Genomic DNA, 19,058 nt, shown 5'->3' with positions numbered 1-19,058 from the left:
AAAAAGTACACTACCTTTGAAGATATCTATGTACATACAGTGTGTACCCATCACTAAAGGCCATTGAATCCTGCTATCAGTACAGTCACCAACGAATGTCTTTCAATAATTAAAAAAGCAGTGTATTTCGTAAAAGTCAAAAATATAATGCCTACATAATATATGCATCATCATCATCATCATTATTATCGTTATTACCCTCACCCGAAGCAGCATCTTCATCCAAAAGTCCTCCCAAAATGTCCCCATTATTCAATACTTCATCTCCATCCAGTTGCTCTCTTCCTTCCTCAAGTGATGTTTTGAAACTCTGCCAAGTAGTCAAATTCTCCTCGAATAAAGCTTTACCATTGCGTATATAATTAATCATGATAACCAACCATTTATGTTCTAATTTCTTGATAAACTCAATAAATGTTGTCATTAGAGCTTGAGTTAAGTCTTGGATATCTTTGTTGCACAATTGAATTAATTGGTTGATTTTATCCAATTCTTTTTCAAGATGTTGGATCTTGAATTTAATGGATGATGTATGTGAAGGGGGTGCAGACACAGAGGAAGCTGCTGGTGATGCTGGCGCTGGCGCTGGTGTACTTTTATTTGTACTTGCAGGCGCACTAGCTGCTGCTGTGGAGTTTGCTGCTACTGTGGGTCTTGCTCCTGGCTCTTCCACTGGTAATTGGAAATTAAACTTTTTCGTTTGATTATTACCACCAAATAATCCATACCATGATGTCTTTTTTTGAACCTTCTTCATTGATATATTCTTCAACGCATTGTTTAAAGTTGGACTATTCAATTCTTTTAAATGATCAAGTGAATTGATAATCACTGCATCTTCTTCTTCTTGTGCGTGGGACTTGGTAAAACTTGGCTTAGCCGTGGGTATAGTAGTGTCTGCTCCCTTCTTTAAACTGCTAACGTTTATCAATTGTTGAAATTTATTAAATTTCAACTTGTACAAGATTTTAAATTGAATAATCTTGTATTTATAAAATTTGATCAAGTTAAGGGCAGTTTGATTATATTGAATTAATTGATGAATAGGTTCTTGCCATTGCGGTATTAATTGATTCAAGACAAAATTTTCAAAATTCAAAAACACTTGATCCATTGTTGATCCAAATTTTTCAATTGCTTCAGAAAGGGAATTTGTAACGGATACAGTAATGTCATCGGCTGTTGAATAAAAACTAGATTCGGCTGATTGTAAATTTTGTCGTAAATGATGAGGTTTTTGATGATAAATTTGTAATGAAAAATTGTTTAAATTACCACCTAAATCAATCAAGACATTTATTAAACCCTTGTAATCTTTACTAGTTTTAATATCCAATTTATTCAAAAATGATAATCCAGTGATGAGTTTGTGGAACTTCAATTCAAAAGACACAAGCTCTTGAGGAATGGTGAATTTTAAATCTTGTTCAAAATTGGTATCTCCTTCATTGGATATGGACAGCGTCCCACTTAACTCAAATAATTTTATTGAATCATTTAATTTCTCCAAATCATCATTAATTTTCTTTAAATTTGATAAATTGTCAGTATTAGAATTGATATCAAATCCATTAACAATGGGTAAGATAGAATACAATCCATTTTGATCGGCTGGATTAATTGGATTAGCCAATAACAAGTTGTTTGGTAGGTAGCTCACAGGTGGTTCATTTAATGCATTATACCAACATAATTCATAATTAGGATCAAGGAATTTATGAACCAATGGACAATTTTTCAATTTTATATCTGAATCAAAGATTAAATCCGTCAAGAATAGCTTAAAATATCGTCTTCTCATTTCAATTATATTTGATTCATTATTCAAATTGATTGAGTTTAACAAGTAACTGATTATTGAATGTTTTTCTGGTATTGGAGGTACAATTAGCGTGGGGAATAATTGCACCAAATTATCACGTAATGATTTAAATTCACTATATCTTCGTTTAACAACAATTTTGTTTTGCAACAGTTGTGATTGTAGTTGGATAGTGTATACAATTATAGATGAGTTGATTAATCGTTCTGAGTTGATGACATCAATGGTTAAGTCGGGAGCTTCAAGTAGTTGAGTAATTTGATTGGATAATCCCAATGTGCTATTGACTAATTCAGTGGTGGGATATTCGTCATTGTCACTAAGTGCGTTGGGCACTGGTGATAGTTGAAGCTGTTGTTGTTGTTGCTGCTGCAGTTGATGCAATTGCAGGTGTTTCTGCTTTTGTTTTCTGTGTTTCCGTGGCAGTTGTTTCTGTGATGGTTGTGTTGGTGTTGTTGCCACGGTTTGATCCAGACTTTGTTGCTTCTTGTTTGAGGGAGATGCTTCAGCTGATTGTGAAGATGAACCGTCATTGTTGTTAGTGTTGTAAGGATTGGTTAGTATTGATTTATTGCCATATAAAGATGGGTTATTATCTTGTTCCAAGTCATCAAATAAGGAATAATCATTGGACATAGTAAGAGGGTGGGGATTGTAATGCTATACTGTGAGTAGATGGATGGATAGATTGGTAATGATGTCTGCGTTGTTGTTGTGATGGTGATGTGTTAATTTGGTTGTAAAAAGCAAAACTGTGTGTGTGGTGTGTGTGTGTTATCTTTAGTTTTGTTGTTGTCATTGACGAAAAAGGACTAGATTCAATGTCGTAAAATATGTATTCATGACAATCGATAATTTTTACGACAAGCTAAATTATAAACACTAAAAGCCGAGGAATAGTAATCGAGTGACGTGCTGTTGATCTGCAATTGATATGATATGATGTGATGTGCTAACAATATGATATGATATGGTACGATTTTGATACGTATAGTCTATGTATATATGTATATACCAATATACGATATATACAAAAGTAAATTACACCAATGTACTCACATATATATATATATATATACTTTGTTAATGCAAGATCTAGTTCAAAAACTGTGGTTACGTAGTATACAACAGAGATAAGTAAAATAATAGTAAATCTGATAGTATATGGTAACAATTTGGGTTATCTGGCTCTGTATAGTCACGTGAATATTGAGTATTATTGTGTTATATGTTACTATTAATAACAATAAACAATAAACAATAACACAAAGACTATATTGTACAATCTTTTATGTCTGTCTGTTTTGTTTTCAGTGTATAATAGGAATATATTTATACAGACATAAAATCAAAAGTGTCTGATTTGAAGAAAAAAATAAAAAATAAAACAGACACAGATACAAACGCACACGCACACGCACACGCACACGCACACGCACACGCACACGCACACGCACACGCACCCCTCCTTCCTCTCCCTTCCCCTTGGAAAAATAAATTTGCTTATATACTTATATATACCATCCTTATCTGTTTATATTTACAACTAAATCGACACATCACCACCACCACCACCACCACCAACATACCATAAGAGACTTATCTAAAAACTCAACCTAAACTAAGCCACAGCTAAGCAACCTCAAACTAAGCCCATCAACACATCAACTCATCTTTCCAGAACTAAACAACTAAACTATACATATATAGTCCAACCTTAATCCACACATCTCATCAAAAGTACACGTTTGCTGTTGTTTCTACCACTCGACAACACCACTACCACCACCACAGCCACTACCCACTACCCACTACCCACTACCCACTACCCACTACCCACCCTAGACTATGCCACTCGTTCTCCCTACTAAATTCAAAGCTACTCAAATAGTATTATCAGTACTTTTCCTATTCACAGTGGTTAATATACTATTGGCACTCTACTCATCTGACAAAACTACCAACAGTAACAACAGTAACAACCAAAACGACAATGACAACAGTGTATCAGCTATATTTGGTAAATTATCTTCACTAGCACTTCCTAAACTGCTGTCTCTGCTGTCTCTGCTGTCTCTGCTGCTGCAATCACTGCTGAACCAAGACCACAAGATTGTTGGTTACCATCACAATGAAGACAATGACTTTGTTGTTTTCCAAAAAGATTACCTGAGCAATCAACATTTGGCAACAGACACAACTCATCATTTCTGGAATTTCATCAATTCTGATCTCGATTCTCGTCAAAACTATGATATTAAATTAATTGAAGGTTACAACTATAAAGATTATATTTCCAAATTGAACCAAGAACACTCATTGATGCTAAATAGTTCATTTTCTGATCATTATGACATGGAAATGAAGTTTACTGCTGCGTTTATTGATTTTTTCAATACCATTTTGAAATCTATTGAAGATTGTAAACCAACTATAAATGGTATCAATAATGATGAACATTATCCCAATGCCGCTAAATTGGAAAAATATTTTCAAAATTTGAACAAGTTATCTGATGAAGATATGAATAATTTTAAATATAAACTTGAATTGATTCATAAAAAGGGAAGAATGCCAGTTTATGGAGGACATCTTCGAGAGAATTATCAACAAGAATTGATTAGAAATAAAGAATTGTTGTCAATGTATATTGAATTAAATGATATGGAATTGGAAACATTGAAAAATTCTCATCAACAGTTTGTTAAATCAATGATGAAGGATTGGCCAGAGGATCTTACCAAGTATAACAAATACAACGATTTCCTCAAGGGTGATGGTATCGTTTACTTAGCTGGTGGTAAATATAATCAATTGGCTTTACTTTCAATCAAAGTATTGAGGGAAAACGGTTCACGTTTACCTGTGGAAGTTATCATACCCAAACATGAAGATTATGACGAAGAATTTTGTAATCGACTTTTGCCAAGTTTGAATGGGAAATGTAAATTAATGAGTGATTATATCCCCAAACTGTACTATGAACAAGTTATTAGAAATGGTGGTTCAGCTGCTGGGTATCAAATGAAGAATGTCGCCATTTTCATTTCATCTTTTGAACGTGTATTGTATCTTGATGCTGATAATATCCCTATTAAAAACCCTGATATCTTGTTTGTTAATAAACCATTTACAAACAACCATTTGGTTGTATGGCCAGATTTATGGAGAAGATCAACATCGCCCAAATTTTATGATATTGCTGGTATTGCAGTAGATCCTTCCAAAAGAGTAAGAAACTCATACACTAAAGGTGATCCTAGAGGAGTTTTTGAAAGTGCTGATTATGAAACATCAGTAGCTCATAACTCATATCATGATTGTCAAGGAGCCATTCCCGAACCAAGTTCGGAAACTGGTCAATTGTTGATTAATAAAAAAGTGCATTTCAAGACCTTGTTGCTTTCAATGTATTACAACACTTATGGGCCAGATTATTACTACCCCTTGTTGAGTCAAGGTGCCGCAGGAGAAGGTGATAAAGAAACTTTTATTGCTGCTGCTCATAAATTACAATTGCCTTATTATCAAGTGCAAGAATTTAATCGAGAATTTGGACCCAAGGATGAAACTACAAAGAAACATTTATATTTTGCCATGGGACAATACGATCCAATTGTTGACTATATACAGTCAAACAGTGATGCCGAATTTGTCAATACCAAAGCTGCTGCTGCTGCTGCTAGAGCTAAAGCAAAGGCACAGGGTAAAGCCGAAGATGATGATGCGCAAGATAATCCATATTTATCGGCTCCACCCACCACATTTCCCCAACATGATCGTGACAATTCGAAATACAACTACGATTACCACTGGTACAAATCATCATCACTATTCTTCCTTCATGCCAATTGGCCCAAATATTACTTTCAACAACTATTCACCACTGACGAAAGAGGTCCAGTGGATAACAAAGGTAATAGAAGACGTTTATATGGTAATGAACTCAGACAAGAATTGAGTGCTGGTGCTATAAGTGGCTACGATTTTGAATTGAAGGTGATTGAACAATTGAAGATGTTGTATTGTACTGATCCCAAATTCAATTTGAAGGAAGTGCCTGATCGTGATGGCAATGATCGCAGGAAAGTTTGTGATGCTGTTGAAGAACAAAGACTGTTTTTGAAAATCTCGTAGGAGGGGGGGGAGCAGCTTAGATTAGACATAAATATTAGAATACATTCCTTTAGAAGAGACTCTTGGTACAAGTGTAGTATGTTTAAGCTTTATTATTTCTCGATAACATTTTCAAGGTAAGGGCAAATGGGGGACCGTAAACTTAAACTTTAAACTTTCGCATTAAGATTTCACTCAATATAGGTGTCTCCAATTACGATGAAGAAGAAAACACGAGATCTAGGCGTTTTTTGATGAATTGCAATGCAACCATGAGGTCATCTCAATTTCACTTTTGAAAACGTTTTTTTGTTTTTGTTTTCCTTTTAGATCGAGATCGAGGCGGGTGCTTTGCTTTTGATATATACATATACCTGTAAATTTTTTAATTCTCTGTACAGATACGCCGCAAAAAAAAATAAAACGGTTGCAGACAAAAAACAAAATAAAATAAATATTAAAAAAAATAAACGTCTTTGTGTCTGTTAATTTTGTGTCGTTTTTGTTTTAAGAACAGGACCAGATCTGGCCAGACACTTTTTTTTTTTTCAGTACAGGGTCGTATCGTTTGTTGATCTTGTGTCGTCTAACTTGAGTGTGAGGGACGAAGTAAGATATTGCTATGCGTTGTGAGCTTTTTTGTCTGAGCAGTGAGGTGGGGAAGAGCTGCTTCAATTTTTCAATTGCAACCCGATACAAAAGAAAATCAGACAAAAAAAGTAAAACTCGGTCCACTGTCCCGTATTTTAGACCTCATCAACTGAGATCTGTGTTAAAGTCGTGAGTGGGGGCCTCGCCCTGTATCTTGATATGGTGTAGCTTGGTTTTCATGGTAGGGGAGGTTTTTTTGTCGACGTGGAAAATTATGTACCTTTCGTGCACCATTCATCTGTCGAAGTAGTTGCTTGAGCCTGGGAATCTTCAAAAGTGTATCAAGCTTAACTTGAAACTCTCTAGTACATCATTTTGAAAATTGAAAAAAAAGGAGATAGTTTAGCGAGATCTGAATGTATATACGCTAAGCAACATTTGCGATTGTCTTTTGTTCCTCAAATGATAAAGTTAGAGTCAGACACCTAGTTTTTGGGTACATGTTCTGATAGTTACCTCAGTACCAACGGCCAGCTCTCATATTATCTTAAGGTTTATTGGTAAATTTGCATCTTTAGTAACTACAACAATCTTTAAGGCTATGTTTTTGGCGAAAATCAATACAAAAAATTCACTTTTGCCTCATTTACTTAGACTTGCTAACTTTTCAGTATAAACTACCTGAATGCCTCTTATAAAGAGTTCCAAATACGTAACTCATTAGAGAATGTTATAAACGCAACAATCATATCATAATTTCTAAGAGTTTTTTTTAATTTCTGGCGCAGGGTCGACCTAAGCTACGTCGAGGAAAAAATCTTTTTAACGAGAAAAAATAGGTCGACATCGATTGAAAGCTGAGTCGAGTTAGCATACTACATATTAAAACAAAGCTCAAAAAATCGCAATAATTGGAGAGTTGACCGAGTTGGTTAAGGTGACAGACTTAAGCTTGAGGATTAATTTCCTCTTAAAAGAGTAATCTGTTGGTATGTTTACCGCGCGAGTTCGAATCTCGTACTCTTCATTATTTTTTTTTTTCACTTTTTTTTTTATCTCCTCAGTTGCGGGAGGAGGTTGACAGCGTACATCGCCCTCACATGTAACTTGCAGAGCCAATACCTCCTTCTGAACTCACCTCCGTTTCATACTACCCTGTTTGTGGCAACCTCCCCCGACCGATAGCTGCAAAAAAACGTGAGCATATCAGAAGGTCGTGTACATCACCCCAATTTTTACTCCTCCAAGGAATTTCTTTTTCCGATTGAGTGACTTGTGCTCACTCTCGGCTTGTGGAATTTTTATCGACAAACTTTTATCGTCATCATCATCATCATCATCATCTTCATCATTGACATCATCATCTGATTAAGCTGATACGTAGGTAATCGATTTAAGAGGATTTCTTATTGTGAGAATAACTTAGTTCACCTGCAATACAATTACGCTCAACCGTTCAGCAAATTCAATTCTTTATTTAGCAATCAAAAGTTTCAAAGTCGGAGTTTTCACCCCCCATTCATCACACATACACATATAGAACTCAACATGTCCAAAATAGTAAGATCTATGAAGAATGTTGTTGGAGGCTACTCATCGGCACAGGTTTTGGTGAGAAATGCAACATCCAATGACGCCACGGGCCCAACAACTTATGATATGGAAGAAATAGCTTCGTGCACTTATCAATCGCAAACTGAATTTATGGAGGTTATGGATATGTTAGATCGTCGTCTTAATGATAAAGGTAAGAACTGGAGACACATTGCTAAATCATTGACAGTATTGGATTATTTGGTTAGGTTTGGTTCGGAAAAGTGTGTTTTATGGGCTAAAGATAACATTTACATTGTGAAAACATTGAGGGAATTTATTCATCTTGATGAAGTGGATAAAGATCAAGGTGCAATTATCAGAGTGAAGGCAAAAGAGTTGGTATCGTTATTGAGAGATGATGAGAGGTTGAAACATGAACGGTCATTGGCTAAACGCGGAAGACGTACCGGAACTTTCGATGACGACATTGACGACGACGACTTTGGAGAAGGCAGGAGAGAGAGAAGAAGGGAAAGGAGAAGAGATAGAGGTGGTGATGAACCATACGATGCTGATTTGCAAAGAGCTTTGGAATTATCGAGAATGACAGCTGAAGAGGAACAAATGCGTGCTAGAGAGTCAGAAAATGATCCTGAATTGGAAGCTGCTATCAAACTTTCATTAGAGGAGGAGGAGTTGAGAAGACAGAATCAAAATGCAAACTTGTTGGACTTGAATGGAGAGCAGGAACAACCACAACAGTACTATTTGACTGGGTACTATCAACAACCACAGCAACAACAACAACAATTTTTCCAACAACCAACTCAACAATTTCAGCAATATGATATGTTTGGTAATCCTATTCAAAACCCAATGGAGACTGGGTTCTATCAAAACCAATTTGAGCAACAACAGCAGCAGCAGCCACAACAACAGCCTCAACAGCAGTACCAACCTAACCAGTTCACAGGGTTCAACTATGGTCAACCTCAGCAACAGGAGCAACTACAACCTTTGAAAACAGGCTCCAATAATCCATTTGCTATTGGGTCTGATTCAGGAAACAATCAGCTGAAGTCGCAGACATTGAATGCGTTGGCGGAACAAAAGACACAAGAGTACCAACAACAACAAGCTCAACTAGCTGCACAACAGCAAGCACAACAACAAGCCCAATTCTACACTCAATCAACTGCCCCATTGAAACAACAAAACACTTCGTCATCGAGGTTCAATGAGACACACGAGTTGAATGACCTCTTAACACAGGGAACTGGTTTGGATACTTTTGGAAATACTGGTGCAACTCGTATTCCACATCAACATACAAAGACTCAAAACTTCATCAACTCGAGTGGTACTGGTTACAAACAAGTCAACAATGATCAACATAGAGTCAGTTCTAACGCTACAGGTAATCCGTTTTTGAATACTGGTATTGGCTACCAAGCTCAACCACAGCAACAGCAGCAGCAGCAGCAACAACTCAATAGTGCGTACACTGGATATGGGTTTGGTAATGCACAGCCCCAGCAACAGCAGTACCAGAAGCAAGCTAACGGAGAGGGTCCTAGTTTGATAGATATTTGAAGAGACTCACTCTACAAAGGATTTAGACATATACGTGTATACTATTTTCACAATTTGAATTCGTCAAACTTTTGTAATTCCATGCTAAAAATCGACTTCACACACCAGTCCCAACTGAGAACAACTCCATTGGAGTAAGTTTTCTTGAAATTAGTGACAAGCCGTAAATCCTTAGTTTTATTAGCAATTAATATAGACACTTCTTTGCCATTGTGAATGCAGCTGCAAATTGGCGTCTTTTTGGTGAGTGTAGCTGGCACCTCCTCAAACTCTTTAAGGCCATGGTCTTGCAAAATCCTCGCAATGACTTCAGTTCCACCATTTAGGTTTTTGCTTAGATTTAAGCTTATCCCATCAAAGAGTTTTCCACGCATACTCAGTTTCTGCAATAATGCGTGCAAACTCTTGACCCCCAAATCAACATTTGCTGACGGATTGACTTTATCCAAGGCGTAATCATCAATACGGTACAAGTTTAAAATATCGCCATTGTTTTCAGCATTTGCCAAAACATCCACAATGTATGATGGATGAATGATTCTATCAACTTTACTTAAACTTCTTAAAAATTTCTCAGTTCGTAGAATTTTGGGCGCAATTAAGGTATTTGGGGAATACTTTGATAAATCGGTAATTACTTTGATACCAATGGATTGTAGCTTGGTATAATCGCTTTTGGTTAGCTCAATATCTTGTTCGCATCCAGTCATTATTGCGATAATGCTGCACTCATCCGTACGAGGACGTTTGATTCCGTCTTCTGAGCTGGTATCTGCTTTGGAGTCATTGGTTTCTTGCAAATGCTTTCTTTTAACTGTGTTTTCCAACTCGCTCATGTAGCTCTTCATTTTTTTGCTACTCTTTGACATTTCCAAGTAAGCGTTTAAATCACTCATATTATCATGCAATTTTGCTGCGGCCTTTTTAGCAGCAGATCTTCCTCCATAACGAGCGTTAAAGGCATTAGCTTCAGCAATGTCGGTTGGCGTCTTTGGTGAATTTATTTCGGCACTGATATCAGACTTATTCGGAGTGCCATTTGGTGGAGAATGCACACTTACAGCATCATCATTCTCTTCTCCTCGCTTTTCCACAAATTTCATCAAGTCGCCACTGGACGTGACCTCCTTCTTTATACTAGTCAATGGGACAGGATGGACCAATTTTCTTGATTGGGTACTCTCATCCTCGCTCATACTGTCATCAACATTCCCAGTGACATTTCCGTTCTCCTCAGTTGGCTCATCCAACTTGTCCACATCCAAATGAGCTCCACCTACAAGTGGCTCCATTCCCAAGTCCGGGTTTCCAAAATTTGTATACTTGGCGTCAGTATGATCTAATTTCATCCACTGAACAAAACAATCTTCCAACCACATGTGGTTGACAATTTGAACTTCAGGTTTACCATCCATACCTATCCATTTGGAAACAGCGGCATCGTATTTTTTACCTTCTGGTTTAGCACAAACTAAGAAATCATTGTCTCTAGTCAATGTCTTGGTGAAAGTTGCACCCATCAACGTTATTAGTTTAGACAAGTATGCTCTTGAGTCACCGCTATAGTTTGAAATGGAAATTTTCAAGTTTTTAAATTCGTCAATATGTTTGGATGGGATTGGATAGTAGAGGATGTTTGAGTTGATTGGCAACACCCACTTCTTTGTAACAAGGATTGAATATAACCATTGCAAGTTTGCAATAATGATTCTGCTATTTTGCCGACTTTTGTGGTAAGCTTCACCACTGCGATACTTTCCAAGATAAATGTCAATATCATCATTGTAGGTAGTAATAACACCACCTAGTTTCTCAATTAAAGCTTTCACAGAATTCGCCAATCTTTGAGAAAGATTAAAGTCGGAGGAAATGTAAAAACGTTTGCCTTTGAAGTAGCCCACATCTTTGAACGAGTCTTCATCTTTTGGCACTGAATCATCTAGAATTGGAACAGAAAAGTCATTTTTGATTTCATTCAACAACTCTCCCGCTTGACCACTAGCGTTCATGTCAAAGGAATCAGAATCAGGAAGAGTATATTCTTTTTCGTCAAGCTTTTTTCCTAATATTAAACAATGATCGATCCAATGAGGCAATACAATCTTAATATTCATGACCGGGTCCTTACAATTTGGATCGTGAATGAGACTAGAAGCAATAATGGACTTTTCATTTGTCATGTCCATAGCGATCAAGTGTGTTGTGTACTTGGATAACACGTCCAAATAATTCCCACCAAAGGCCTGAACTGCACCGTATATAAGCTCCTTGTCTCCCTGAGGCAAGTTATCAGCACAGCAAACAAAGCAATTTCGGAAAAAATAATCAGGGTTTGGATTGTATGACTTTATTGGAAGCAATGTGCTTTGCTCTACTGAGTTATGCACCCATTCTGGTGTCACGATAGGTATCATTGATTTCTGTGCTGGTGAATACTCAATAAAATCGATGGAGTTGGTGACTATATGGGTAATCGATGGAGGATCAAAGTAGTTTATGGAGTTGTCATATTCATCCTTTGAGTAAACCTTGGTTGCGTTATGTTGGGTTAAAATCTTCTCAAGCTTAGCGACTTCGTTGTCATCCAAGTCTAGTGATTTGACAATTAAAAATGTGTATCCTTGAAACATGAGACGCGTGGTGATATACTTAGCTGTACTCTGTGATACCTGTGAAAAAGCTGATATCCTTAAAGAACGTGTTTCTAATCTCCTGTTGTGGCAACTGGGGCCTGTTTTTCTTTTTTTTTTTTGTTTACATTTGAAAACATGACGCGTATGGATTCTCACACGTGACGCTTTACAAAAAAAAAAAAATGTCTAGGTATATGGATTATATTACTATACAACCGATGGATATATATATATTCCCCTTTTACAAAAGTCATGGCGTCATTAAATCATTTGTGTGTCAAATATGCAAAATACTAGTTATCCATCTCAATCGATAAACGATGAGTAGATAAACTTTCATCAAACAAATCTCTACCTTCCGCTTGAAACTTTTCGGCCCATTTGCGGCACAATGTACTTGCTCTCATGAATTTTCTCATGGCGTACTTTTTGAAAAATTCGTCGTGCTCGATAGGGGCGGTGATGTATTGAAACATTAACTCGACACATTCTCTCATGTCATTGATGCGGTAGCCACCACTATAATGAATCAAATTGCCATTCCATACAGGGATTTTACCTAATATCAAACGTGACAAGTACATAGCCAGGGCACAGCACAAGGATGGTTTCATTCCGATAAATTTGTAATCTATAATTGTGATTTCCAAAAGGTATTTCCCTAAAGTTCTTGACTGAACGTCATAATCATCTGCCTTGGATATTCTTCGAAGAAAGTTCATTGGATTTGGATAGTTTAAATCAAAATTCAAAACCGTCAAGATAAATTTTTCTGCTTGCAAGATTTCTTCCACCAGATATGATCCATCGGTGAAGAAGGCATAGTTTTTAACCAGCGGGGAAAATACTTCTTCGTATTTTGCTGCAATGAATAACGAACCAGTGGCTAGTAATTGTAACTTGTCAATTTCAACTGTTTCAATTGACATGAATCGATCCATTATATTTATGGCAAGAAATAAAGATTCTGGTAGTAATTTGAATTTTAAATGCATTTCAACCAACCAATCGACTAATATTGATCTCATTTTGGGTTTCAAGTTTTTTTGTTTGTATAGATATTGTGGATCCGGCAACATTCGTTGCTCTAACTCGTAAAAGTATGTAAAGATATCGTTGACGTATTCGCTGGCCATCAATGGATCATCGTAATCCTCTTCATCAAGATCCTGCCATTCGTAATCAATCAAACGTGATTTCTTATAAGTTGATGCAATATTATTTGAAGATGCTTGATGAGGTTGAGGCTCAGGTATTTTCAATTTCTCAACCAAATTTGTCGACGACTCTGTTGCCTGCCTCTTTTGTGGCAATCGCGATGGCACAAGTAAATTCGCCAGTTGCGCTTTCTGTGTGGTATTAGCCCCATCGGCTACTATTGGTATTACTCTATTAAGTTTATTTTGTAAAGGTTGACCATCTCTTGTAAAAGGTTTTCTCTTTTTCAGTAGTTGTATTTGCAGCTGTGCTTGCTGTATTGGCTTGAGACCACTACTGTGGTATTGATTGGATACATCGCCTAGGTACTGACGCGTAGTTGTTGTAGTTGTGGCTGATTTAGATTTACTTTGTTTGACGGTGGATATTGGTGGTTTGTTTTCCTCAAATAGTTCTTGAGTAGAGGTTTCAAATGGTTCCTGCGATGATCGGTCGCGTTGTAGACTCAGTTGTTGTTCTGATAGGATCTTTGCCTTTGCTAGTTTAAAGTCATTTTCGTTACTCGCAGAATGCGTGAGCGTGGCTTGTGGCATCTCTTTAAATATATATCACTGATATGTTTCAGCGTTGTTAAGGGTCACTAGGAGATCCAATTTGATAGTTGATTCGACGTGAATTGTCTAGTTTGAAACGGAATACTTGATTGATGCAGTAGTAGACGACCAATTCAACACCCTCCAAAAAGAAATTTTGGCGTATTGTTGAAATGACTTGACAACGTGGTTTGTAGACCGCAACTATTGAGATAATAGACTTGTTCGCTGATGGAATGTGGGACCAAGAAGACAAGTCTTTAAGAGTATAACCCCCTTTTTGATGTTTCGTTTCTCAATTCCAAACTTCGAGAATTGTTTTAAATTTTTTTTTCTTCTTCTTCTTCCCTTTCCTGCACTTTGAACCAAAAAAAAAAAACAAACAGGTGGAATTTTTGTGAACAGTAGGTAACCAAACTAAGTCAGTCGTGTAGTAAATAGGAGCTTGTGTCTGGTGATAAAGGCTAAGCGGCTGGGACAGACAGATTACCGGGCTGAGCAACGAAATCAATAAGTGACGCTGTTTTCTCTCTTAGTAAGGTGAATACTAAGCCTAAAGGGATAAGTGATGACTTATATGGAGTAGTCTGATCTAAAAACGAAAATGTTAATTATTTTTAAATAATTTCTTTATGTATTCGATGCCTGAATCAAAGGAATTCTCTTATGCAACAAGTGTGTGTGAAATCGTATCGGACTTGGCGCGATAATATTCAAAAATACAAAAAAAAAATAAAGGGATAGTTTGGTGGAGTAGCGAAAGGCGGGAATAGTTTGGTGGTGGATTGCAACCTTGATATTTTTTTTTTCAGGAGATGATCAAAAGAAGGTGTGTGTTGTGAATCTACGGCGGATTTGGTGTTTATAAAAAAAAAGGAAAAAAACAAGGACGATAGCAACATTAAGTATGGATATATGCAATTCCCAACAGTCACGTAACTAAAATAAAAAAATAAAAATAAAATACCTATTGTTATGAAGCAATTGGTTTTGTATAACTGTGTGGTTGTGTACAGGTGCTTCCTTCCTCTTGTATTGTTCATAAAACCTTCGATGGTACATAATGCAAAATGTTTGTGCTACTTTGCAACCTAGTTGGAAGAACCAAGTAAGTTGAAATTATAAACAAATGGCAAAAGAGTTTGTGTTTGAAGAAAGCTTCGTGGTCTGGCTTTTAGGTTACACAAGTTGACACACACTGGACATTGAATTACACAAGACAACAGTTTCACAAAGAGTGTGTAAAAGTGATTATGTCATCCTAGCACAAACAAGTTGAGCCACTTAGCCATTTACAGACCATACGATTTCGGATGATTCAGTGCAGACAAATAAACATCTTTGATGCTTTTCAAAGCCGAGGTCATCTGTTTTCGATGTATGCTCTAAAGAGTTAAAATGCTACAGGTTTATAAAGCTATATATAGCTTTATATATAAACAGAAAGTAAGATTATAAAGTTTCGGGTACATCTAAATAGGAAATTTTTTTTTGGTTTAAAATGTTTATGTTTACTATTAATCCTATTTTGGGGGGGTTTTTACAAAGAATGTTTTGTGTAATAAATTTTAAATTTTTTTTTTTATTCTCTTTCTTTCTCTTTTTGTTATTGTTTTAGACATTCTTAACCAACTGTTAGCGCTTTATAACCAAGAAGGAAAATAACCAAGCAGCAAAAGAGCCTTAACTAAAAACCATGCAGACTATATATGGTTTAAAGTTACCCTTTTTGATGCCTTTTCGGTCTTTGTTTTCCTTTTTAAGGTTGCTGCTACCTTTGATCTAATATCATTGCATGATTTCATTGATGCGAGATCGAAGAAACCTAGTGGAGAGGGATGGCGATGGAAATACAGGATAGTTGAGTCTACCTATCAATTGTAGGTGTCAGCTACTCTACCATTGAACCAGAACCAAGCTGGTCCTAATCAGAACATGTTTACGGAGAAAGTGATTTCAATTACAAGAGTAACCCACAGTTTCATCTTACACAATAGTCACGTTTCAGTTGTGAAAGATGAAACTTGAGGTGGCTCCGCAACTCGTGTCATATCACAAAACAAAGATCTTTAGAAGAACAAGAAACAACAACAACAAAAAAACAACAAACAAATACACAAAAGAGTAATTTCATTAGACAAAAAAAAAAAAGAAAAAACTGAATGTAAATTTTCGCGATTGGGTTTATTATTCATTCCACGGCTTCAACAACAAACACCTTCTATAACTAGAAAACAATGTATACGGTATTCCGGAATTTACTCTACTAATTTTAATACAGAAGAAGTTCACTGTCCGGAGAAATGAATTTTCCGAAGCAAATATTTGGCCCGTAAGTAAGGAGGCTTCGCAGGGTTTGTGTTCCCCTTTCTAACCGCGTTTTCTTTTTTGAAAGCACATCGGAGCCACACCTTCATACAGCTTTTTGCTTTCGTTGTCAGCTTTGACGGCTCATTTTACAATCGTCTAAAGAGGGATGCATTTATATAGACCCTCCAGTGGCTTAATCTCGTGCAAAGCGTTTTTGTATGCACGTCTGCACCTCAGAAAAGTCTCTTGCATATGCTGAAATGCCTAAAAGTTTTTCTTTAGCGCTTATGTACTTAGACTTTACGTTTGCCCTAGAGTTCCCGAAAACCCCATTGTAGGAGGGTTTTCTGCTGATCTTTTGCAAAAATAGTGGCTTGGCAGCACTGGATCGAACCATATGGAGAACGCACATTTAACCGTTCTCGTAGACGATCCGTAATTCTTTAACCAGGATGGAAAGAGTTAACTAAGCTTGTATTATGTATTACAAAATTGCACTCCTATACAGTAGTATACTCTAGCCCATTAATGTCGGTTTAAGCAACCCAGGTCTTTCTTGAATTCGTGTAGTCATCAATTGCCTGACACTGATGGCAAACACACATGGAATCTCTTGGATTCATAGTATAGAACTCATGCTGCAGTGATAGCTTGTCGCTTGATTTAATGTGTGCAAACTGTGGGTCAATCTCCACTTGATCGAACTTGCTTGAATCTCTCTGACATTCCTCATTTGATTTGGGATAAGAAGAATCATCGTATTCAGCTTGAGCTGTGGAAGGAACTGAATTGAGAGTCTGGGTAGATTTATCAATGTTAAACCTCTCGTGCTTGGTTGTAGCTCCTTGTCCTGAGTCGTCATTCACTTGAGATGTATCCTTTGTTACGTTGAGATTCTTGGTTGGGATCGAATACGTCTGCGTTTGAGCATTTGATTGGGCTGTCGAGGGGTGGCGTGATCCAGACTGCGATTTGTCCAACAGATCAACTGGGTCGTTAATTTGAGGTTGATGCTTTGACCCATTATCCTGCACTGTGTTCGTCTTTTGAGCAAGTGCGTTCAACTTGGCATTGCAATTGTCGGCAGCTGCAGCATGCTCTCCCTTATTGACCCCATTACTTGCCCATGATTGCGCCATGAGTTTTATCTGCTCCACTTCCTTGCGTAGCTCTTCTATGCTTTTTGACACAGATGGGGTGTCATCCTTTGATAATTGATCTACACTTTCCACATCTGGTTGTCTGTATTGGTGTGTATCTGCTGAATCCCTTCTCAGTGACTCTGAGGAACTACCTTGCCTTTTGGAAAACTCTTGTCCCTCACTTCTAGGGATGACAGACTCTACCTCAGTTAAGCGTCTCAACAATGCATCAGCGAGCCGCTCCACATCCAAGTTTTCGCCATTTCGCAATGGCTCATTTCCTTTGGCTCCACTATTTTCTGTCCCTATCTTGCCTAGTAGTATGCTTGCAACCTTTTCTACGATGGAATCAGAATTATCAGATGCCCGGAATGCTGGCGAAGGGTCAGGCTCTTCTTTGCTTGCTGACTCTTTAGCTGATTCCTTCAGTAAAGAAGGACTACCTTCCAGAGCCACATCCCTATTCCTCCGCTCGGTTTGCACTTGTTTATTCAACAAACCACCAGTCTTGCCAAAGCTATACTCCTTTTGATCTCTCAACTTTTCTTTCAAATACTTATTATACAGCCTGAGTTCCTCAATTTGTCCAGCGTAAATATCAACATAAGTCTCCAATTTGCTGCAATGTTCCAATCCTAAATCTTTACATCTCCTTAATTCGTTAATCTTGCGATTGTTCTCCGCAATAGTGGATGCCTGTTCCCTCTTCAACTTGGTCAATCTTTCAATCTCTAATTGCTGGTGAGTTAATTTCGCATCTTTCAATTCAAGGGAGGCTTTCAACCGCTTTATTTCCTCTTCGCACCGCTCACTTTGTATCTTCCAGTGCTGCTTGTCTTTCTCCAGTTGAAGGTGTTCAACTTTTATATTCTCCAATTTGTCTAACTCCTTCTGCAATCTTACATTCTCTTTTCGATGAAAGTCCGCCTTTTCAAGATCTCTGTGTAGTTTTGTATTCTCGTCCTTCAAGCTATCAATTTGTGCACTTGACGACCATTTATACATTTCCTCAGTTCCATGTCTCTGCTTTATTGGACTACCTCTTGCTGTTGCTCTCTGCCTATTGACCAGCTCCGAGTAGTTTTTGCTTGGTGATATGGGAGGTTTTGTTGGTGAGCGTTTGGGCGTGTGTAAGTATCTGTACGGGGGCATTGGCGAAGCAGAGCCACGAGAGTCTAAAACCCGCCTGCCCGACTTTGGAGTCTGTAGTAAAGGGCTCGAAATGTCGTCCTTGAACTTGTAGTCATCATAATTTCTTTCTCTTAGATTCATTGAAAGATTATCCAAAGTGGTAGGACTTATTGGATTCATAGAGGGACTCGCACTCTCCGTCCTCTTTAAGGTACCAGAAGACTCCATTTGAATAAAATGAGATTGATTGTTTTGGCGCTTGATAAACTCTACTGTATTCAGGTGTCTTTTTTTTTTTTTGTTTTGTTTTGAATTTGTGTTTGATACGCGTCTGCTGTGAAAACATTTGTCGCAAAAAAAATTGTGGTGTCGTAAATCTCTCAATCTTATCACCGAATATTTTTCGACACTTTTCCTCATCAATTTTTTTTTT

At 37.2% G+C, this 19,058-nt stretch overlaps 6 protein-coding genes across 6 annotated transcripts; 2 read left to right on the top strand and 4 right to left on the bottom strand. All coding sequences in view use genetic code 12, as the record gives it.

Moving 5' to 3' along the window:
- Positions 1 to 151: 151 nt before the first annotated feature.
- Positions 152 to 2,458, bottom strand: I9W82_004566 (uncharacterized protein; the record flags this gene model as incomplete). The annotated part of the gene is made up of 1 exon (XM_067693651.1): positions 152 to 2,458. The coding sequence occupies one exon, from the start codon at positions 2,456 to 2,458 to the stop codon at positions 152 to 154; it is 2,307 nt and encodes a 768-aa protein (XP_067546051.1).
- A 1,212-nt stretch (positions 2,459 to 3,670) lies between these two features.
- Positions 3,671 to 5,959, top strand: MNN24 (Mnn24p; the record flags this gene model as incomplete). The annotated part of the gene is made up of 1 exon (XM_067693650.1): positions 3,671 to 5,959. The coding sequence occupies one exon, from the start codon at positions 3,671 to 3,673 to the stop codon at positions 5,957 to 5,959; it is 2,289 nt and encodes a 762-aa protein (XP_067546050.1).
- A 2,118-nt stretch (positions 5,960 to 8,077) lies between these two features.
- I9W82_004564 (epsin) lies at positions 8,078 to 9,658 on the top strand (the record flags this gene model as incomplete). Its single annotated transcript, XM_067693649.1, has 1 exon — positions 8,078 to 9,658. One exon carries the CDS (start codon positions 8,078 to 8,080, stop codon positions 9,656 to 9,658), a length of 1,581 nt encoding a protein of 526 aa, XP_067546049.1.
- Positions 9,659 to 9,705: 47 nt separating this feature from the next.
- Positions 9,706 to 12,288, bottom strand: ESC4 (Esc4p; the record flags this gene model as incomplete). Its single annotated transcript, XM_067693648.1, has 1 exon — positions 9,706 to 12,288. The coding sequence occupies one exon, from the start codon at positions 12,286 to 12,288 to the stop codon at positions 9,706 to 9,708; it is 2,583 nt and encodes an 860-aa protein (XP_067546048.1).
- Positions 12,289 to 12,584: 296 nt separating this feature from the next.
- CLB2 (B-type cyclin) lies at positions 12,585 to 14,042 on the bottom strand (the record flags this gene model as incomplete). The annotated part of the gene is made up of 1 exon (XM_067693647.1): positions 12,585 to 14,042. One exon carries the CDS (start codon positions 14,040 to 14,042, stop codon positions 12,585 to 12,587), a length of 1,458 nt encoding a protein of 485 aa, XP_067546047.1.
- A 2,846-nt stretch (positions 14,043 to 16,888) lies between these two features.
- On the bottom strand, positions 16,889 to 18,853 carry I9W82_004561 (uncharacterized protein; the record flags this gene model as incomplete). The annotated part of the gene is made up of 1 exon (XM_067693646.1): positions 16,889 to 18,853. The coding sequence occupies one exon, from the start codon at positions 18,851 to 18,853 to the stop codon at positions 16,889 to 16,891; it is 1,965 nt and encodes a 654-aa protein (XP_067546046.1).
- Positions 18,854 to 19,058: the final 205 nt, after the last annotated feature.

Source organism: Candida metapsilosis (assembly GCF_017655625.1).
Source record: "Candida metapsilosis strain BP57 chromosome Unknown scaffold7, whole genome shotgun sequence".
Taxonomy (NCBI): Eukaryota; Fungi; Ascomycota; class Pichiomycetes; order Serinales; family Debaryomycetaceae; genus Lodderomyces; species Lodderomyces metapsilosis.
The sequence above is the reverse complement of the archived record's forward strand: the minus strand, read 5'-3'. Positions and strand labels throughout refer to the sequence as shown.